This window comes from Myxine glutinosa, chromosome 2 (assembly GCF_964187855.1).
Source record: "Myxine glutinosa chromosome 2, kmMyxGlut1.1, whole genome shotgun sequence".
In the NCBI taxonomy this organism is placed as follows: Eukaryota; Metazoa; Chordata; class Myxini; order Myxiniformes; family Myxinidae; genus Myxine; species Myxine glutinosa.
This window is the reverse complement of record NC_136262.1, coordinates 214,907,177-214,923,389: the sequence shown is the minus strand read 5'-3', so window position 1 is coordinate 214,923,389 and position 16,213 is coordinate 214,907,177. Positions and strand designations below refer to the sequence as shown.

The 16,213-nt window shown below is 43.5% G+C and overlaps 1 protein-coding gene across 4 annotated transcripts in view; it reads right to left on the bottom strand.

Moving 5' to 3' along the window:
* Positions 1-13,262: 13,262 nt before the first annotated feature.
* Positions 13,263-16,213, bottom strand: part of LOC137420869 (zinc finger protein 608) — a 105,664-nt gene continuing 102,713 nt past the window's right edge. For 3 of the 4 annotated variants that reach the window (XM_068106324.2, XM_068106328.2, XM_068106326.2), the window contains 5 exons: positions 15,878-16,053; positions 15,417-15,658; positions 15,103-15,272; positions 14,718-14,895; positions 13,263-14,400 (listed from right to left, as the gene is read on the bottom strand). In XM_068106324.2, coding sequence (XP_067962425.1) covers positions 14,351-14,400; positions 14,718-14,895; positions 15,103-15,272; positions 15,417-15,658; positions 15,878-16,053 — 816 coding nt within the window. In that variant the 3' untranslated portion in view covers positions 13,263-14,350. The remainder of the gene's footprint in view (positions 14,401-14,717; positions 14,896-15,102; positions 15,273-15,416; positions 15,659-15,877; positions 16,054-16,213) is intronic. The other variant, XM_068106325.2, reaches the window with a different exon arrangement.

Genomic DNA, 16,213 nt, shown 5'->3' with positions numbered 1-16,213 from the left:
TACAAAGTAATTAAAAATGAAATAAACAAATATCTCATTTACAGAAGTATTCAACCCCCTGAGTCAATACTTCATAAAAGCGCCTTTGGCAGCAATTACAGGTTTGACTCTTCTTGGTTATGTCTGTATCAGCTTTGCACATCAGGATTTGGGGAGTTTCTCCCATTCTTCCTTGCAGATTTGCTCAAGCTCAGTGAAGATGGATGGGGAGTGTCGGTGAAGAGCAATCTTCAAGTCTGTCCACAGATTCTCAATGGAATTCAAGACTGGGTTTGACTGGACTACTCAAGGACTTTCACGGTCTTGTTCTGAATTTCACGATTCATTGTTCCCACTATCCTTACAATTCTCCCACTCCCTGACGCTGAAAAGCATCCCCATAGCATGATACCACCACCACCATGCTTCACCCATCGAACACCATACCTACAGTGATGAGCTGTGCTCGGTTTCTGCCAGACGTAGCACTTTGCATTCAGGCCAGAGAGTCCAATTTTCATCTCATCAAACCACAACGAATAGTTTGCCTCATGCTCTGAGTCTTTCACATGTATTTTTGCAAACTCCAGGCATGCTGTCATGTTCCTTTTTCTCAAGAGGGTCTTCCATCTGGCCACTCTCCCATGAAGCCTAGATTTGTGAAGTGCTGCAGAGACTGCTGTCCTTCTGGCAGGTTCTCCCATCTCAGCCAAGGAACTCTGTAGTTCTGTCAGAATGGTCAATGGGTTCTTGGTCACCTCCCTGACCAAGGTCCTTCTTGCCCGGTTGCTCAGTTTGGTTGGACTACCAGCTCTAGTAAGAGTCTGGGTCGTTCCATATTCTTTCCATTTCCTGATGATGGAGCTCACTGTGCTCTTTGGAACTTGATGGAGTTCTTTGTGCTCTAGAAATTGTTTTATTCCTTTCCCCAGATCTATACCTCCTCACAATCCTGTCTAAGAGTTCTATGGTTAGTTGCTTGGCCTTCATGGTAGAGTTTCTGTTCTGACATGCACTGTCAACTGCGGGACCTTATATAGAAAGGTGTTTCTTTCTAAATAATGTCCAATCAATTAAATTGGCCATAGGGGGACTCCAATCAAATCAAGATATCTCAAGGATGATTAAAGGAAATTGGATGCACCTGAGGTCATTTTGGAGTGTCATAGCAGAGGGATTGAATACTTATTGACTCAAGACATTTCAGCTTTTCATTAGCTCACCTGGAACGAAGTTCAGGGTAGCTTATGCGATGGCGCGTCGTCCGTCCGTCCGTCAGTCCGTAAACACTTGAAACTTCTCCGAAACCGCTGATGGGATTGCGACCAAATTTGGCACAAATTATATTTGTTGTGTTGTGACTAAAGTTTGTTCACGGCATTAAAAAAAATCGGGGTCTAAGGGGGTCTACCAGGGGTCAAAGTGGATCCAGGTTTGACTCCTCAAAATAGGAATTTGCTTATTCCTCTGAAACTACACACACTATTTCGATGAAACTTCACCACAACCTTCACCACTCATGATGTACCAAAGTTTGTTCACGGCATTAAAAAAATCTGCCCCTGTAGTGGTCTACGAGGGGAGGGGTATTTTTTGGGGGGAAGTTGCCCCCCAATGTAGGTATTTTTTTGTTTGTTTTTATAAAGTCTTATGATTATGTTAGTATGATTCTACATGCTGCCCTGCCCTTTAGCAAGCATTGAAATTGGTTTAAAATACCTTTAGTCAGTGCAGTATACTGTTTATTCTACCAGGTGAGCACCAGGGGTATTGTCCGTATGTTTTTTTTATGAACTTGTAAAATTTTCGAAAGAAAAATTCCACTGACATAATGGAGTGTTATGTGTCGATCAGTGACAAAAAAATCTGAGTTTAATCCATTTTAAATTCTGGCTGTAACAACAAAATGTGAAAAAAGTCAAGGGGTTTGAATACTTTTTGAAGGTGCTGTATGTTGATGAGTAACAGCCCACGACTGCCCTTGACCTCTGCTGAGAAAGCAGAGGATTCCATGAAGAGGTATGTGCTCTTTCATATACTTTATGGAGAAATTCACAAGAGAGGAATGGGGTAGTCTTGGATGCCAGAGGCAAGACAGAGATAGATAGAGATAGACAGAGAGAGGTAGAGGTAGAGGTAGAGGTAGAGGTAGAGGGAGAGGGAGAGAGAGAGAGAGAGAGAGAGAGAGAGAGAGAGAGAGAGAGAGAGAGAGAGAGAGAGAAATACAGAGGTAGGTAGAGAGAGGTACAGAGAAAAAGAGGTAGAGATGTAGGTAGAGACAAAGGTAGAGATAAAGAGAGAGCTTTACTAGTTGAGCAGCATGCGAGACAGTGACAAAGTCCCCGAAACAAAGGCCGACCCAACCTGTATGATGTTCTGTAGCTCCATCCAATTCTGTAGGAGAAGAAGCTGCCAGATCTAGTTATGTGCGTGGGACAAAAATCAAACTGATGATTAGTGATTAGAAGTCTGGTCTTTGGACTCTTAATGTGGACGTGAGAGATCTGGGTTCTTCCCAACATCTTTCTAGGGCTAGGAGCTAAGAGCTAGGGCTAGAAGTAAGGGATCTTCGTTTCTTTCACATTTCTTTCCACTTTTTCACATTTCTCCTTATTCATTCTAATTCTTGCTTGTTCTTTATTTTTCTCTTTCCTCATCTATCTGTCTAAGGAGAAGTGAATTCTTGCAGAGATTTTTCTGGAAGGTTCCTCTTGGCTGCACCTGGATGGGTTTGAGGGTTGTGGAGTAGCGGCTGAAACCCAAATCCTATCCAGGTTTCTCCTGGCGATTCCATCTAATCAGGTTCACCATGTTTTTTAGTTCAAAAATTTTGGAGCTTCGCGAAACTATACATTTTTGGAATATTCAGAGCATGAGGAATCCAAAAATTAATGTTGGCAATTGCGTAAACACGTTTGCGAAAATGACACTCAGGACAGTGATGAAGATCTGTAAAAGCATATTCCTGAACGGTATAGACCTCGTAGATCCTGTGTATAGGACTTATAGTTCAATCTGATACTACAAGGCTGCTTTCTTGCTTTATAAACCCATACCTATAACTTCAAAGGACTTGCAATATCATGTATTATGTAATACAGTTATATCACAAATGTCAAGACAATGGTTTTCAATCACCTTTGTTTGTTGCTTTTCTATAATCCTGAGCACTATTTTGAGGCCTTTAATGGATTCCTTAACCCAGAAAACATAGGATTAGCATATTTAATTAAGTTTCTAGGTTGACTAGAAGCCGAGATAGCGCAAAATATGTATTTTATGGCGGCCATTTTGAAAATCCAAAATCTGTGTCTGTGCAAATGCCAACGGATTCTCCATGCTCTGATGATTCCAAAAATGTACAGTTTTGCTAATCTCCCAAAATTTTGAACGAAATTATATTTGTTAACATGGTGAACCTGACTAATCTTTGCTCTTTGCTTATTCTTCTGATGACTCCAATGTAGTATTGGGTTTTCCATTTCATTACAAGTGCGTGGGAGGTAGCCTGAGGTGAAGGACATTCTTAAGAGAACAGACACATGAGATGCTGGTTTGGCAGAGCAGGATTTGAAAATTCTGGAATTATTGTTGTAAATTTCCTGTTGTAGAGGAGATTCAAAAGGGAAAGAAGTGTTTGTTTTATTGAAAACTTCAGCCAAAAGAGCGTCTACGAGTAAATTATGGACCAGCTGTCGTAAGAGATGGCCAGAAACAGGCCAACAAACCCTGCAAGACAAAAGGACAGTCAGTCATCTAAGCATACTCGTTAAAATCCATTGCTGTCCATAAAACGAAAGGTAAATCATACAATTTACAAGGATCGTAACACAGGCCTCATATATCTTTGAATTGTCCAATTTATGTCCATTAACCACGGTAGCTCTTGTCCTCACGTCATCACAAAAAGACGCGATTTGTCTTAAAATGTTTGCCAAGTGACTGGACGTCATAGACCATGACCACGGCACCTAAGTGCAGCGAGCAATGTGACAGCACCTCTGCAAATTGAACCTTTGAATTTATAGAGAGATAAAGCGTTCTCCACCAACGTGCTTCTCCATCTAGGACGACACGACCTGCAGCTGCAGTTGAAGGTCATGTAATCCGAGAAATGACGTTTCATCCGAATCGCTCCTGACGGAGAAGCACATTTGTGGAGAACACTTCACCTTACAATGAATTTGTCAAATAATAATTTATGATCCCTCCAGAGGAGATACCATACGTGTATATGCTTGTCCGTCACGTGGACGGGGCATTTAAATCAGGGGGAAACTGCTTCCACAGCCAATAATGAATGCCCCTTTAAGCAGGTGTGTGGCACGACGTTCTTAATAGCTCATGATCATTATCACAAAACATCTGTATTGGGTCTAGACTACGAGAGGTTATGTTGACCTGATGGTAGGTCGTGTGGGTCATTGCTGGATTGTCTCCTGACATTTCAGCTTAGGCCCAGGACGGAATTGCATCGAGAAGACAAACAATGGTCACTCGAATCTCTTTTCTCAGGAAGAAGAAACTTCCCACGCATGTCTCATTGCATTGTAACAAGGTTCCTTCTGAAGACTTTCTGAATGATGTGAACAACAACACCAGCCATTTTAAAAAGGGCTTTTGTTAGTGTTAATGCTTCAACCCAAAAAGACCACAGTGGAGGTGATAAGTTGTGAAGTATAAGTTTGACATTTGTTGATATGCAAACTGACATTAAAAAAGACTGTTTCACCCAGAGAAAGTAGTTGTGTAGCAGAGCAATAATGATTTTTGCTCATTACTATAAGTACATTTTAATGACAGACGAATAGCATCTGTAGTTCGCCATGAATATTCATAATAACCACCCCTCTCCCCCCCCACCCCCCTCAAAAATAAATAAAAATAAAAACACTTTTTCAATTTACACAACGTTTCATCTGTTTCCAATAATCCGCACAACACCCCGGGGCAGCTGGTGCAAAAATTTATCTTGATGGAGTTTTGGGTAGCTATACACTGACAGGTGTGCAGTCATGTACCATATTCAAAGCCATTATTGGAGGTGTGTATTTTATAGGAAACAACAACATGCATTTTAAGGCCATTTTCCCTGCTCGAGCGGGGCTAAGCCTTGCGATCCCCATGACAATCTTCTCCATTTTGCCCTATTTTCTGCATCTCTCCTTGTTAACCCCCTTGCCCACATTTCTTCTTCCACCATCGTTAGCCAAGTCTTTCTCGGTCTTCCCCGTCCTCTACTTCCTTCTACATTTATTTCCATCACTCTTCTCAACCAGTCACTTTCATCCTTCCTCAACACATGACCAAACCATCTCAACCTGTTTCTCTTCACAGCATCAATCACAGGCTCTATTCCCATCATCTTTCGCAATTCATCATTTGTCTTCCTCTCTCTCAACGATACTCCGCACATCCACCGAACCATTCGCATTTCCACCCTTTCCAGCCTTCGTTGCTGCTCTACGTTCATTACCCATGTCTCACTCCCATAAATCATAACACTTCTCACACATGCAGCATACACCTTTCCCTTCAGCTTCAACGACACTCCCCTCCTCATCAGCACGCCACTCAGTTCCCATAACTTCTTCCATGCACATCTCACTCTAGCAACCGTTGCCGAGTCTGATCCACCTTCTCCATTCAGCATGTCTCCAAGGTAGCAAAATGTTTTCACACCTTCCAGCTTCACGCCGTCTCCAAGATCCAACTCAACATTTCCTCCATCTGCAGCTCCCTCTGTGCACACCTTACATTTGAATGTAGCTGCCACACTGGTTAATGACCCTCTCAGACCACTACATTTTTGATGGACCCACTCAGCGCACATTGTACATTGAATGGAGTTCACTCCGACACCCTTCATGCACACAGCACAGGGCCACTTCCCAGTTCTTTCCACCTCACTACATGCTTTACCACTTGCCATCACCTTCGTCTTTCCGATATTCACCTTCAGGCCTTTTGTCTCCATACATTCCTTCCACTTGTTCATCTTTTCCTTCAGTCCATCCATACTTTCTGCAATCAACACCAGATCATCTGCATCATTTTATAGGAAAGGCAAAATGTCATAATTCCTGTAGAACCCAGCCGTACAAGTCAAGCACTGCAGAAGAAAGGAGTTTATCAAGTGTGCATGGTGGTGATATGGAAGAAGGGGTCGGGGTGGTGGGGTTGGGCAAATTGGAGAAAATTACAATCGAGAAGAGGAAGAGAAGAGATAGGAGGGTAAGTGAGTATAGGAGTGAGGAAAAAAAATACAAAAGAAATGTTTGGGATGAGATTGGACCAAGGGGGAGATAATGGAAGAGGAATGTATGGTGGGGTAGTGGTGATTTGGTTGGGGGCGGGGGGCGGAACGGGGGAGTGATGCCAACATTCTCACCGTGTTTGCTTAAGTAATGAATGGCTCCTAAGAATGGAAAATTACAACAGGTGAGAGCAGTGGGCGATTCCTGAGGATCAGGGTTTGGGGGTGGGGACATCGTTTCTTTGGACGTTCTACTTCTCGAATAAGGTTTCCGATGAATCTCGGATGGAGAAATGTTAACAGGGCTTCAGCCAGTACCTGCATGTAGATGCCTATATGTACTGTCGTGGCCAAAAATATTGGCACCCTTGCACTTTTTTCAAACAATGCACCATTTCTTCCAGAAAATTGTTGGAATTAAAAAATATTTTGGTATCCACATATGTATTTCTTTGGTTTGCAGTGGAACAAAACAAAAAAGCTGGAAAAATTACAAAATCTTAGCTTATTCCACACAGAATTCCTAAAATGGCATGGACAATATTATTGACACCTTTTAGAAGTTGTTAGAAATAATCAGATTTCAAGCAGGTGATTCTCCTTTACTTTGGAATTGAACTCACCTGTGGTTATTTGCAGGTGCCTGCAATATAAAAATCACTCATTCAACCAGTTTGAATAGAGAAAAGGACTCATTCTGCTGTTTTGTGTCACTGTGTGTACCACAATGAGCATGGAGAACAGAAAGAAAACCAGAGAATTGTCTGAGGAGGTCAGACACAAGATTGTAGCCAAGCATGGAATATCTCAAGGCTACAAGTCCATCTCCAGAGACCTTGATGTTCCTGTGTTCACCATACGCAATGTTATCAGGAGGTTTAAGGCCCATGGCACTGTAGCCAACCTCCCTGGATGTGGCCACAAGAGAACACTTGATCGAATATTGCAGCGGAGGATTGTTCGAATGGTGGAGAATCACCTCAATCAACTGCCAAACAGATTCAAGCTGACCTTCAGACATGAGGTACAACAGTTTCAACTGGCACCATCCATCACCAACTCAATGAAAGGGGGTACTATGGTAGGAGACCCAGGAGACCCCACTGCTGAGAGAGACACATAAGAAAGCCCGACTGGAGTTTTCCAAAACGCACCTTAACAAGTCAAAATCCTTCTGGGAGAATGTCCTGTGGACAGATGAGACCAAATTAGAGCTTTTTGGTAAAGCACCTCATCTCCGTTTACAGAAAACAAAATTAAGCCTTCAAAGAAAAGAACACCTTCCCTACAGTCAAACATGAAGGAGGTTCAGTGAAGTTTTGGGGTTGCTGTGCTGCCTCTGGCACTGGGTGTCTTGAATGTGTGCATGGCATCATGAAATCAGGAGATTACCAAGGCATTTTGGAGTGCAATGTTCAACCCAGTGTCAGAAAGCTGGGTCTCCGTCAAAGGTCATGGGGTCTTGCAGCAGGACAATGACCCCAAACACACTTCAAAAAGCTCCAAGGAATGGTTCAAGACAAAATGCTGGACTGTTCTGCAAATCCAAATCTAAATCCCATTGAACACCTGTGGGGAGATCTGAAAACAGCAGTTGGGAGAAGGCACCCTCCAAATCTGAGAGAACTGGAGCAGTTTGCACGAGAAGAGTGGGACAAACTGCCAGTAGAGAGGTGTAGGAAGTTCATTCATGGCTCGAGGAAGCGCTTGACTACATTATTTTGTCCAAAGGCCGTGCTACCAAATATTAAATCTCGGGTGTCAATCATTTTGTCAATGCCATTTCTTTTTTATTTTCTGATTTAAAAGGATGTATTAAGTTCTGAATCAAAAACAAAGGTTTAGTAATATTAACAGTGAAATAAAGAATTGTGGAGACCAAATACTGTTGTCAATTTCAACATATTTTTAGAGAAAATTGTGAGTTATTTGAAAAAAGTGCAAGGGTGCCAATATTTTTGGCCATGACGAATTGAAAATAAAAACAACCCCTATGTTCTGAGGTTGATATAAAAACTCATGACCAAATGGTATTGTGATGGTACTCACATCATGGCGATTTGGTGACGATGCAATCGGAGACTTGAGGCTCTCGTCTACCCATGGGCCCGTGATGGGTATGGATATATATCAGAGGTCCAAAGGCGATGGTGCGATGCAATAAAGAGCACATAAACACTCTCGCCTACGTGAGCACATTTACATTATCTAATAGTATAAAATTCCAGGCCACAACATGAAGGATGCTGTGAAATTAACTGATCCCATCCTAATGACCAACTGCCAAAAGGAGGCCTTGGGCTCCTGGCTGCATGTGCAGCACAAATTCATCTTGTTTAATTTGGAATGAGCGCAGTTTCGCACCATAATAGGTTTAAATTAGCTCTCCTGACTGCCGAGAATTTCGGGCTCCACCGTTTGATGGAACACCTCGTATTGCGGGATGTTATTAGTGGAGATCCAGGGCCTAGTTCTTCATCCATTATTCAGCGTCTGATAATGATGGGCGTGCAGGCTCTCTCGCCGTAGAGTTGGGTATCCCGTGTGGTGTTCCCCACCACCAATGGACCCAAAGTCTACCGTCTTGTCTGGTTCACCAGCATTTGTTTTAAAGGCAAATGGTTGTGTAGCGTGTGTACGGGAGGTCATCAGTCTTCATTCTCAAGGTTACACATACAAGGATATGAACTGGTATCATGTACTCATCTATAATTAATTCATGCGTGGTGTTCTTCTTTTTCTTACATGTGTAGGACATGGTTGCAGGTGGCATCATTTGCTGGGGGTGCAGCTGTGCCACGGGTGAACAATGCCTTTTGGTCATTATAAGGGTTGTGCACCTGTGATTGCAGTTTACGTGTGTTCCTGTACGCACGTGTTAATTTTAATGAAAACCAGTGTAATTGCTCTTATTATATATATATTTTTATCCCACAGGAAGAGCTGCAACAATGTAGAGGATTGATTATAAGCCATAGTGGGATCTAGAGTGTGAAGGCATCTTCATTGACATTCCAGTGACGGTGCTATATCTTTGGCTCCTCTTCACACAATGACCACCTGTGGCTCGGCTCTCACCGCCAGCAAGCAAAGGCAAACAACACACACAAAGGCCTGCCTTTTCCCAAAGCTTCGAGGAGGTTATCGAACACTTTTGGGGATGTGAAAACACCAGGCATTGTCTGTTATTCTCCTGCTGTTAGCACTTCAAAGCAGCAATACTTCTGCTCAATGCGGACATCAGGGGTGGCTGTAGAGTCTGGTTGGTGACCTATTTATTCAGCTTCGGATGAAGGACCTGAGCACCTGAGCTGAATGTACATACAGATTGTTTGACCTGGATCCTTTTGCAGTGGAGGAGATAGAGTTGAATTGATCAACTTTTACCTTTTGTTTTCAAACTTTCAATAGATTCTCCGCCATACATGCTTTATTTCAGTAATACTTATTTCTCTTATCCTATTTTTCAATAATCCTGTCATTATATTTTCACTGTCGTCTAAGCCTCATGGAGGAGCTTGTACATAAATGACGTGCAAGACAAAGGCATGGGTTGGCATGGACAAATGCATGTGGAATGCTCACCTCCGTGCTGTCTAGTCTGGGTTAGAATCCCCAACCAGCTATAAACTGCCATTCTGGTGTTTCACATTGAGGGCGAGCCATCATTGTGAAGGCCACCTGTCGTACAGAGATTAAACTGGGTGCCTGTGTGCTAGCCTTAGTTGGTGGACCTTAAAGATCCCATGCTGTCCTTTACAAACAGTAGGTGAGATAACATCAGTATTCTGAACAGATTGGAAAAATATTGCTCTAAACTAAAGGGGGGGGGGGGGGGGCACTGCATCCGCAGCAAAGTCAGGTCACCAGCAAATTATGCTACCCGCAGCCACGAGCTACGTACAAAAAAAAGAGGAAGAATTGCATATGGTATATATGGGATTTGAACCTGGATTCCATCACATCAAGAATCAGGGGTTTACAGGGTAACACTAATAGGCCCACGAGTATATATAAAATGGAGGACAGTAGTGCACGATGGACAAACACAAATGGTATATGGGATATGAACCTGCATTCTTTGCGTCATGAGCCAGGCATTCAGATGGAAACACTAACAGGGCACCCCGAGTGGAGATTTGGATCCATTTTATTATTTATTTCCATAATCAAGTACCTATCCCTTGCTTTATATTTCGCCATGGCATTGCTAGTCATGTATCAATGTGAAATAATTTCCTAAGAATTGAAATCAGGAAGTTTAGCCACTGGTGCCACACTGGTGTTTGTGATCTTCACAGATATATATTTCTGTGATCTTCTCTGATGACCACATGGAACCTGAGAGGTCACTCCACCAAAATCAATGAATAAGCTTCAGGGTGTTCAACCGGAGCTTCCCACCAAGTTCAAGGCCGACCTCGCCTGTTCACCATTTCCACCAAAGTATCAGCAAACGGAAGAAGAACAACAACTCAAATTCATTCAACTCGATATCACAAGACTGGAGGTTGAGATCGATAATAGACCCAGCACGGTCATGCTGATCAACAAGCGAGGTTAGTGGACTGGTAGCTCCAGCTGAGCATGCTAATTGCTTTTCCAGGGCTTGTGGAGCTCTTTGAAAATTGTCCCTAACTCATGCTCCCCCTTAATTAAACCTCCTTAATTTTCGCCGTGGTTATTCATGTTCCTAATTAATGCGGATGATATTAGCGCAATTCTGCCCGTCGCTGTGCCAATAAAAGAAATAATTTCAGACGTGCAACAATTCAAGTCATACATCCAACAACTTCACTTTTGCTCACTATTTATTTCAATGGCGATTAATTAAATTCATTTCAATATTTTTCATGGACATGTTCACAACTCCATGAAATGAGATTTTAAGGAATCACTTGTTATGATAAATTATTAAAATTACCTATTATTAATGTATAATGTATAATGATAATAAATTTTATTATCCACAACAGCAAACGTTTTTACAGGCTGTTTTTTTTCAACGAGTCGGAGTTTGGAGGGCCTCTCTGTTTACTACCGTCTCGAGAGCCTTGCTCGCTCTGTTCCTCCAACTCACGCACATTGTTCCAGCAATTCCCTCCTTGTGTACCTCCAAAAATGTAGGCTCACTGTTTATCTGCACTTCTTTGTTCCTCACTTCTCCCACTTGTGGAGGTTCCTTCACGTGGATGATCAATCCAACTGTTCCCTCCAGGACTCCAGGACTCCAGGACAGCAGGTGGTGCACCGTCATCTCATGTCATCATTTATTACCTCCGCCACCAAAGGTGGATGGAGGTTATGTTTTCACCCCTGTCTGTTTGTCTGTGAACAAGATATCTCAAAAAGTTTGTGGACAGATATGGACGAAATTTGTGGAGAGGTTGCGTATGTGACAAGGACGAAATTATTAGATTATGGTGAAGATCTGGGTTCGGATACTAGAACTTTTAAAGGGATTCTTCACCATGGAGAGATAGGGCTAAAAACGATATATAGCAGGATATCTCAAAAAGTTGTGGATGAGTTGGGTAGGTGACAAGAACAAGGCGATTCCATTTTGGTTCGGGTCCAAATCCAGATCTGACCTATCAGTGGGACACAAAACGTAAACTGTTCAGCCTGGTGGAGGTATGCTCGCTACCGAACGTCATTCTAGTCTCTTCCTGGAGCACTCTGGGTGCCAACAGTGCCATCTAGCGGCGATGGCTTTCATCTACATAGTAAGTGGGCATTTTAAGGCAACATCTACCTCACCCCAATGGGATGCCAGCCCCACGGCGTTTACAGATGCTCTATCCTCTAAATGCTGAGAATCAAGCGAGTAAGCACACATATCAATTTTAGTCTTTGGTATGCCTCGGCCAAGGTCAGAATCCAACCGCCGACATCCCAGACTCGGAGCAGATGCAAGAACCACAATGCCCCCGAATCTGGCGTTTGTTGCATTTGTCAAGTCCAGATTCCATTTCAATATATCGTCACAGCATTGTTTTACAGTTTTAGTCACGTTCGTTTTTCATAGCTTGGTGCAAAGTTTTCGATAATCAAATTATCTTTGCAGGTAGGTGTGTGGCGTTTTGTTGCTTTGTATTTTTCTACTGTTGGTAGTTCCATTATACCATTTTACTTAAGGGTCCGAAGCTAGGCAGAACAATAGAAGGAAGAGAGCCCTGAAGAATAGCTTGTACAGTATAGCCGAGATTTGAAGAGTACCCTCCAGGTAGTGCAGTCTCAAAGTTGTGCTCCATTGTTTCATCGGGTATTCCATGAAGCCAATTATATTTGTCGATTTTGTACTATCCCATGCATTGGATGATCCATGAGTGTGGGGAGTAATCAAATGCATTCTTGTAGTCAACTGATGCCGTTGACAGTTCAGATGGCACCGTCATCAAGGATGGCTTTGTTGAACAAGAGGTGATCTTTAGTTCCACAGCAGATTATTTGGCCGACCATTTGTTCCATTAATGGGTTATGCATCTCTTGTGCAATAATCATTAGAGCTAAGAAATTGCATGCCGCTTGAAGACGTGTCTCAGGTCGATAATATCGAGGTAGTGATGTTTGTTCAGACTTTTGGAAATGTTTGGATAGTGTTGCTCTTCAGGAACCATACATCTGGAGTTATTTCTCCTCGGATGCGTTAATTGGAGACGAGCACATTTGTAGAGAATGTTAAGTTGCTTCAGCCAGGAAACTTCGTCCAGGTCAGAATTTTAAAAATTCGACACTTTTGTGTTATTTATTTATTTTCTGCATTAACTGTCACAAGGTATTTTTTCTAGATTTTGATTCCTCCATTTAGGCTTTCGATCCATTCCATCCTGTGCTCTATTGTGTAAATTCCTCATAAATTCCTTTCACGCGTTTTTCTAGTTTAGGGATGGGGGTGGGGGTGAGGCTATCCTATTGTTGACATTTCCTCGAGTTCTCTATATTTTTCAGGTTGTTCTCAGCCAAGTTCTTCCTTCATCAAGCTTTGTGTGCTCTCATAGTTGAACAGGACGCCACTAAATGTATCCCAGGTACAAAAGCCAAGTGGATTTTATTTTCGTTTCCTAAATATACAATGCATGTTGTATAAAATCTTTTAGTAGGTATCTTACAGCACATTAATGCATTAGGCACGCATACGTTGTACAAAATACAGAAACGCACAGATCACCCAGGAACTTGTTTTCTTACTCAGAGAGGCTGTGACAGGGCAGATCCAAGATATCAAAAGGCCAGCCTGTCCCTGGAGAGAGTGTGATTAAAAATCCATGCTATTACGAGGGTACTCTTTTTGCTGGCCATTCCTGATCCACCCGATCTCTCAAGGCATAAAAAGAAAAATCCCACTTCACTGGAGCTTCAAGTTTTGGGGAACATGAGAGAAAGACGACCGGCCGTTTCCGTAACCTGACTGAGAAAACCTGTTCAACATCACCCCCCCTCCCCCCACCCCCCCGACTCCACCACCGAATTTCCCCTTCAGGAAAGGAATGCATTACCTACAACTCTATATGTTTTCCAAAATCACAGCAGTATTTACAAGAGGACATCACAAGATTAAAAACGAAAAGAGCATCACAGTTTTACAATGAAGGCTTCGATGTCAGAGAGGCCTAAATGAGCCACAGACAGACGTATGATGGGCCTTTTCTGAGTCGACCCCCACCAGACTTTCTTGTGCTCGAAGCTGTGCCGACGTTGCCATATTTTGCAAACGTTCCCAAGTGCTGTACAGATGTGTCGGCAGCACACAAGAAAGGGGCTCGGAGATCGGGTTAGTGCCACTGTTGTACCTTTGGAGGCCGGAGTGCATAATGGGGAAGGTGTTTGGACTCCACGGTGCACGGAATTGTCGACAAACCTCCAACAAGACTCGGAAACAACGAAACAAAACAATGATGGCTTTGGGAACGGCATGCAAAATGCAAAGACAATTAACGAGCAGTACAAAGGGGATAAGTGGCTTAATTGCTATTGTAAGCCATTACGATTGGCTGCATGGCTTGATCGCAAACAAGTCCAGTGTGTTTTCTTGCTAAGGCTGCCGTGCTGGTGAAGTGCGGGGCAACCAAAAAGCGTGATGCACACATCAGCTTCGGTTCTTGGCATTCATGGTCAGGGTGGAGGGAAGGCCGGTGAAGCTTGAACAGTGGCTGTGGGGAGGCCTGCGATTGAGTCACAAGTACAATAAGACTTTAAATCTGTGATCAATATTTGTATTCAGCTGTGCAGCATTTTAACTGAACTACAGTTGGAAGCTCATGTTGATAGAGTTTTATGTTGTCGTCGCCACAGATATAAATCATCAAAGTAGCAGATCCTTCACTCAATACCTTAGATTGTCACGGCTCGTACACATGTGCTTAACCTCACAAATCAAGGTGATCATAATCATAAAAGCATAACGAGTCATTATATGAAGTTGGCTTTTGACAAAAAATGTCAAAACGATTTGCAGGTTGGTCTGCACATGTGTAGGTACCTGGGTAGCGGCCATACTGCGCTGACAGCAGCGGAAATCCGAGACCGAGGCCAACATGCGACTGGTGATGTGGATGGAGGGCTCTTGGTGGTGAGCAACGTTCCACTGAGCAGCGCTCTGTCACTCCACGCTCCCTCTCGCCACCTTTATCCAGTTCAAGTGGTGCTCGCTCACCCACCTGGATGAAAATGATTGTACATTCTAAACAAGTCCCTCAACTCCCATCCAAGTCTCCATCTCTCTCGTATTACTCATGTCATATTACAGGGCAAGCCGTGTTCATTCACTTCACCAAAAGCACTGCTTTTGCCTGGAAATTCCTTGCACCACACACACACACGCACATCAGTGCCACCTCTGGTACATTAACTGCCGAGCTGCTCACCGCAGGCGAACGGCTGCAGTACTGCTTTGCGTGTTGATGAAGAAGATCCAGAGCCTTGGTCTCTGAACCAGGTTTTCCCAGACCCGGGCTTATGGGTACCTTGTCCTGCTCATCACGTCCTGCTAGCTTGCCATATCCCATGTAGGGGAAGCCGGGTGAGTAATATGGTGCTGTGGAGAGAAATCATTTGTGATATTGACGTGATTGAACAAACAAAGTATGAGAGAGAGAGAGAGAGAGAGAGAGAGCGAGGGAGAGAGAGGGAGAGAGAGAGAGAGAGAGACTTGAGACCATTGCTGCTGGCATCACTATACCTTGATAGCCATGAAGTAACATGGATGCAGGCAGGCCGCGATAGGCCGGGTGTCCCTGCTCATACACATGTGCATAACCGTATGGCGTGGCAGGCACGTATTGCACATATGCGGCATGCTCTGGACTTAAAAGCATACTAGAACGGGGGTCCCGTGCTGCTGCTGCCGCTGCTGCGGTTCGGCGGTTTTGTTCCTCAGGAAGTGTGCATGGAATGCAAGGATCATGACGACGGTAGTCCCGGCTGAGAACACAGGAAGATGAAAAAGAATTAAATATGAAAATGGAGGGTCGGATGTGTTGCGTAGTGGAGAGGGCGAACAAAAAAGTAAGAAAACGAAAAAAAAGAGCAATGGATTAATCTTTTGGATATTGAACATTGCGAGAACACCATGACCATGACCAGCTGTTACAAAAACTTTTCCGCTTTAACGAAAATAACATCGGGCAAGCTGATGCTCACCTGCCAGCTGCATGAGGTAGGAGGAATGAAAGGTCACGACAAGGGTCCTCACGGGAGACTAACCGTTCGACCTCGCGCCGTGGTGCTTCCAACTCTTTGTCATTACTACGAACTGGCTCAGATAAGCGGCCCTCGTGTGGTGAGACCAAAGGCCTCGATTTGGAACTGGGTGTGGGCTAGACAAAACAAGAGAAAGAATGATAACAATAAGCCCATCAAAATGGGTTAGAGGACAAAATTGGGGGAAAGGGAGGGGGGAGGGCGACAACAAAATAAACTACAATGGCACTCAGTAGAGAGCATACCCCCGCCAGGTGAACAGTTTACGTTTTGTAT